Source organism: Triticum urartu, chromosome 7A (genome assembly GCF_056163025.1).
Source record: "Triticum urartu cultivar PI428250 chromosome 7A, HENAU_Tu73, whole genome shotgun sequence".
In the NCBI taxonomy this organism is placed as follows: domain Eukaryota; kingdom Viridiplantae; phylum Streptophyta; class Magnoliopsida; order Poales; family Poaceae; genus Triticum; species Triticum urartu.
The window spans coordinates 672,502,599-672,509,351 of NC_141879.1; the positions used below are offsets into that span (position 1 = coordinate 672,502,599).

General features: G+C 46.6%; 1 protein-coding gene across 1 annotated transcript; it reads left to right on the forward strand.

The window, feature by feature from the left end:
• The first annotated feature begins 2,836 nt into the window (after positions 1-2,836).
• LOC147961300 (uncharacterized) lies at positions 2,837-3,442 on the forward strand. The gene has a single exon (XM_087533751.1). It carries the CDS (start codon positions 2,837-2,839, stop codon positions 3,440-3,442), a length of 606 nt encoding a protein of 201 aa, XP_087389877.1.
• The last annotated feature ends 3,311 nt before the right edge of the window (positions 3,443-6,753 follow it).

The following is a 6,753-nucleotide window of genomic DNA, read 5'->3' on the forward strand; positions in this document are numbered from 1 at the left end:
CGAGCGCCCCAGAAAGAAGATTCCTGCCAAGGTGATATGGTATGCTCCTATAATACCATGGTTGAAATGTTTGTTCCAAAACAAAGAGCATGCCAAGGCGATGCGATGGCACAGAGAAGACCGTAAGAAAGACGGAAAGTTGAGAGCCGCTGACGGGTCGCAGTGGAGAAAAATCGAAAGAAAGTACGGGAAGGAGTTTGCAGATGACGCAAGGAACGTATGGTTTGGTCTAAGCGCAGATGGCATTAATCCTTTTGGGGAGCAGAGCAGCAACCATAGCACCTGGCCTGTGACTCTATGTTTGTATAACCTTCCTCCTTGGTTGTGCATGAAGCGGAAGTTCATTATGATGCCAGTGCTCATCCAAGGCCCTAAGCAACCCGGCAACGACATTGATGTGTACCTGAGGCCATTAGTTGAAAACTCTTACAACTGTGGAATGGAACAGGTGTACGTGCGTGGGATGAGCACATGGGGGAAGAATTTGACCTAAAGGTGTTGCTGTTCGTGACCATCAATGATTGGCCTGCTCTCAGTAACCTTTCAGGACAGACAAACAAGGGAACCCGCGCATGCACGCACTGTTTGGACGATACCGACAGTATATATTTGGCTAATTGTAAGAAGAATGTGTACCTGGGACATAGTCGATTTCTTCCGAGCAGGCATCCCGTAAGAAAGAAAGGCAATCATTTCAAAGGTGAGGCGGATCACCGGACGAAGCCTCGCCACTGTACTGGTGCTGATGTACATGATATGGTCAAGGATTTGAAGGTGGTCTTTGGAAAGGGTCCTGGTGGACAACCTGTTCCGAATGACGCTGACGGATGCGCACCCATGTGGAAGAAGAAATCTATATTTTGGGACCTGCCCTATTGGAAAGACCTAGAGGTCCGCTCCGCAATCGACGTGATGCAACGTGACGAAGAATCTTTGTGTGACCCTGCTTAGCTTCTTGGGCGTGTATGGGAAGACAAAAGATACACCTGAGGCACGGGAGGACCAGCAACGTATGCATGGAAAAGACGGCATACATCAGGGTCATGCAAGCTATGCTCTTACCAAAGAAGAGAAGGAAATCTTCTTTGAATGCCTGCTCAGTATTAAGGTACCGTTTGGCTTCTCGTCGAATATAAAGGGAATAATAAACATGGCAGAGAAAAAGTTTCAGAACCTAAAGTCTCATGACTGCCACGTGATTATGACGCAACTGCTTCCGGTTGCATTGAGGGGGCTTCTACCGAAAAACGTTCGATTAGCCATTGTGAAGCTATGCGCATTCCTCAATGCAATCTCTCAGAAGGTAATCGATCCTGAAATCATACCAAGGTTAGAGAATGATTTGGTGCAATGTCTTGTCAGTTTCGAGTTGGTGTTCCCACCATCCTTCTTCAACATCATGACGCACGTCCTAGTTCACCTATGCGAAGAGATTAACGTTTTGGGTCATGTATTTCTACACAATATGTTCCCCTTTGAGAGGTTCATGGGAGTCTTAAAGAAATATGTTCATAACCGGGCTAGGCCAGAAGGAAGCATCTCCAAGGGCCATGAAAATGAGGAGGTCATTGAGTTTTGTATTGACTTTATTCCTGACCTTAAGCCGATTGGTATTCCTGAATCGCGGCATAAGGGCAGACTGGATGGAAAAGGCACGCTAGGAGGGGAACAAATAATATGTATGGACAGACATTCTCTCACTGAAACACATTACACATTTCTACAGAATTCCGCCTTGGTGGCTCCGTATATGGATGAACACAAGAATTTGCTACGCTCCAAACACCCGGAGCGGTCTGATGACTGGATTACACGTGAACTTAGATGTTTCGGATGCGGGATGAACTCCTAGCACCAGATCGTATGCGAGCAATTCAAGAGGAATTGGCGGCATTCTTCCTTGACCACGTGATCGCTGAAGACGGAGAATACTATGTGGACCCTGTGTTCATATATAATTAGGAGATTATATTGTAAGAGATAATTATTGTATATATGTAGCCGGTAGTGTCGGATAGATATACGAGAACTTGTTATTCGACCAATCTCTTGGAGAAGGAGAGGTGGTCGATATCACTTCTCTCTGTATGCATATGTTCATAACGATCTTCTGTTTCCTTTATTTGCTTACTAGCTAGCGTGTCTAGTCCTCTCTATATATACGTATATATAGCGTCGTCCAAGCACGGACATAAGAGAGGACACTTCTCTCTATTAATTAGCTAGCTAACACAATATATGAAACACCTAAATTAAACCCCCAAAACCCCCAACCCCCCCCCCTTCAAAAAAAACATAAATCACAGCCCCTGAAATGCTGACGCGTGGATGCCTATTGATCCCGGTTGGTGCCACCAACCGGGACCAAAGGCCCTCCTGCCTGGGCTCGGCGCACCGGCCACGTGCAGGCCCATCTGTACCGGTTCGTGTAAGAACCGGGACTAAAGGTTAGTGCATTAGTAACGACCCTTTAGTCCCGGTTCACAAACCGGGACAAAAGGCCCTTATCAACCGGGACGAATGGGGATTTTTCTACTAGTGTTACGGACAGATGGAGCGGGTGAACCAATGCCTGGAGACTTTCCTTCGGTGCTTCACTCAAGCCTGTCCCCGACGCTGGAGTTTTTGGATTCCTCTTGCACAATTTTGGTACAACTCTGCTTATCACTCGACCATCGGTATGTCTCCTTTCAGAGCTATGTATGGGCATGAACCTCGCCAGTAGGGCATCACAACAACAAGTGCTTGCTCAGTTCCTGCTCTGCGCTCCTCGTTGGACGAAAGGGCCGTCGTGCAAGACCTATTGCAACAACACCTCAACCGCGCTCGCCAGTGCATGAAATTACAGGCCTACAAGAAGAGGTCTTTCCATGAATTTGAGGTTGGTGATCTCGTCTACTTGAAGCTTCAGCCTTACATACAAACATCTGTGGCAACCCGTGCCTGTCACAAGCTGGCATTCCGCTTCTTTGGACCTTACAAGATCATCAGCCGTGTCAATGTGGTGGCTTACAAGCTTCAGTTGCCGAAACAGTCGCAAGTGCACCCAGTCTTCCATGTCTCGCAATTGCGACGCGCTCTCCTCCCAGGTACACCAGTGAATAGTGATCTGGTTGTTCACTCTGGCATACCAGCAGTGCCGGCGGAAGTGCTCAATCAACGCTGGAGCAAACAACGCGGTGCCATGGTGGAACAAGTGTTGGTTCGCTGGTCCAACTCGGCAGCCATGGCGGACTCGTGGGAGGACCGAGTCGCTGTCCAAGCTCGCTTCCCGGCTGCGGAGGCTTGGGGTCAAGCCTCAGCTCAAGGAAGAGGGGATGTCAACGCACCCAACATGCCTGACATGTGGGCCACAGATCACGGCAGCTCGCCAGCACGTACAAGGGCGGCGCGGGCTCGCAAGGCCAACACCAAAGTAACTAGGCCAGAGTGGGTGAACTAGCCCAGCACACCTACTTATCCTACCGCAACCAAGAGGATTTGCCATCCAGTGGATCAGAACGACACGGCACCGGCTCTCTCCTTCTCCCACCTACCCTTCTCCCACCTACCAAGCCGAGAAAAAGAAAAGATAAGGAAGCGAATGCATCGTACGATGAGCCAAAGCGGCACATAGTTCTTTCTGGGAAGAGAAACATCGTAGGAGTGGATGACAAGACAGACATGTCAGGAGGTTATGAAAAGTTTGATGAAATTGCTCCATTCACAGTGAATATTGACCCAAGCATCCAGTTAAATGATGAAGATTTTCTATGGCTACGGCGCAAAGGGACACACGCGAAGAAAGAGTTTCACACCCAAAGATCTGGGATGTGATATCGGCTTCACTATTATCATTTTCTTCTGTGTTTTAGACCCAGGAGGGAATCTCTGTAATAGTTAGGGTAGCTAGTTATGTGATTTGGCATTTGAAACGCAAAGAAATTTTATGTGCAAATAAACTGGATGCACTTCGTGTACAAAATGAACAATCTCTTTCGAAGTATCAGGGTTTCGGACGAAAACTCATCTGTTACAAAGGCATTTCATTTTTTAAACAAGCTAAGCATTACCAAATTGAATATAATGATAAAACACACTAATATTAAACATAAGAAAAAGAATCACTGAAAAATCTATTTTCAAAGTTAAGTTATTCACAAAGTAGTGATTCACAGAAATTTCAAATAATTCAAAATTTAAACTATTCAAATTTGAAAACTACGGGCACTAACAGAAAGTTTGTAATTTTTTGTACCTAAAGAAAAAATATTCACAAAGAAACTCTAAATACAGCAAAAAACAACTCAAAAATAAATAAAACAAAAATAAATAAAGCAAAAAAACAATAAAATAAAAAAAGCCCACCTACTGGGTCAAAGCGGCCTGCATACGACTAGAAACCCAACGTGTTGTTGGGCTAGGATGCAGGCCCGCAAAGGCCCTATAGGCCCACAGGGCAGCACAGAACAGGTAGGCCCAGTAGGCCTGCTTTGGAGATGAGTTCGAGAGAGCTACCGCACTGGGGCTTATAAACCAGTGCGGGCGCCCCTTGGCTAGCGAGGTGGGACTAAACTTGCCGCACCGCACCTGCGTCACTACACCCCCTTTAGTACCGGGTCGTGGCTCCAACTGGTACTAAAGGGGGGGTCTTTAGTACCGGTTGGTGCCACCACCCGGTACTAAAGGGGTGCGCTTCCCGCCGCTTCGCCTGGCCAAAAGAGACCTTTAGTACCAGTTGGTGGCTCCAACCGGTACTAAAGGTGTTTTCTATATAAGAAAACACTTCGAAAAATTTCGTCAGTTCCCTTCTCCACTTCCCTCTACTTCATCGCCGCCGCCCAGTCCCGCGCCGTCGCCACCCCCGTCGCGCCGTCCCCGTCGACTCCGCGCCACCCCCGTCACGCCGTCCGCGTCGTTGGCCCGTCCCCGTCCCCGCATCGGCCCGCGTCCCCATCCCCACACCGGTCCGCGTTGCTGTCGCCGTCGCCGTCGCCTGGAACTTGCCGTCGCCGTCGCCTCGACCTCTCGCCCGCGCAGTGAGCCCCTGTCCCCCCTCTCCTCCCTCCAATCGAAGCCGCCGCGCCGCCGACGCCGTCGCCTCTGCACACACATGCATACACAAACACACACATACACAGAAACACACACACACACACAATGTTTTTAGTTTTTAGTTTTTCTGTTTTTAGTTTTTAGTTTTTCTGTTTTAGTTTTTAGTTTTTTCTGTTTTTTCTGTATTAATGTTATAGAAATGTTAGTTATATATAGAAATGTGTTAGAAATGTTAGAAATGTTAGTTATATAGAAATGTTAGTTTTTTTCTGTATTAATGTTATAGAAATGTTAGTTATATAGAAATGCTAGTTTTTTTTGTATTAATGTTATAGAAATGTTAGTTATATAGAAATGTTAGAAATGTTAAAGAAAAATTAGTCATACAATTTTAGTTATAGAAATGTTAGAAATCACAATCCAATCATTTAAAAAATGTTACTTTTGCGGCATATAGTATTTGTTGTCGACGATGCCCGGCCCGCATCCTCGCCGTCGACCCGTTCGCGACGACGTCCTGCTTCAGAGGACCCATGTCCGGGACTGGGCTCCGCCGGGCTGGCACTGAGAGGTTCTACCTTCAGGGGCGCGACGCTTGGTGAGGAACCCGGCCCCGGGTCCCGTCGTCGACCCTGATCTCCTTTGGTGGCGTTCGCGTGGGCCACTTTCGGTGCGGAGGGAGCCGGCCCCGTCGGAGGTGGTACGTCGCCATGTCAGGGAGGAGGACGAGCACGCCCATCACTACATGCTTGCTATGGACGTCAGGTTCTCCAATACCTGGCAGGTTCTTTTGGGAGATCACACGAGCTATGATCCAGTGATGGTTCCTTCTCTTTGGGTGTCCACCGCCCGCACCTCAGGAACCGCGAGTGGCCTAGATTACTCTATAGTATTCAATCTTTATTAGCTTGCTAGCTAGCTATAGCTAGTGATGTATTCGATATTATATCTATTATTCGAGTCGATGTATTCGAGATTATATCTATTATTCGAGACGATGTATTCAAGATTATATCTATTATTCGAGACGATGTATCCGAGATTATATTCGATGATGCTTATCATGTACTATGATTGATTCAGTTTTTCCTTATTAATTGATTGCATCCATGCATTGTAATTTGAATATATTTCTTTTGGATTAGTTAAATAAAACCTATGGCGGACAATACCAGCAGAGAGGGAGAAGAGGTCCTGTTCAATATCATACGCAATCCTCGCGGGCCAGATAATGATCAGAATGAAGAAGATTATGACGGCTCTGAATATCTAAACAACATCGGGGAGGGTGATATGATATTCGATCGCGACGACCGAATTGATGAAGTCATGAACTATGAACATGACAAAGAAAATGTTGATCTTGAAACAACAAAGAACGGCGAGGTATTTATATTTATATAAGCAGGCATCTGGTGATCATCACATGTTTTAAATGACTTGAAGATATATTAACGAATCGATCTTTCTTCTTTCAGCCATCCGGATCGAGCAAATCTTCAGGCAACAGAAAACGAGGCCCAAACAAAAAGTTGAAGGTGGGCATAAAGTACAATATCGAGGCCATCAAACCTAATGGCGAACCATTAGCGCCTAAGAAGATTGCGGACAAGTTCATTCGTCAGTGTGGAGTTCTTGTGAAGGACCAACTCCCGATCTCCCTTCAAGAATGGAGAGAGCCAGCAAATCCACGTCCAAGAGTTACTTTTGTCGACGACA

Bases quoted from the DNA above. Each gene is read 5' to 3' on its own strand.
- LOC147961300 (XM_087533751.1), top strand. From the start codon at position 2,837: ATGAAATTACAGGCCTACAAGAAGAGGTCTTTCCATGAATTTGAGGTT.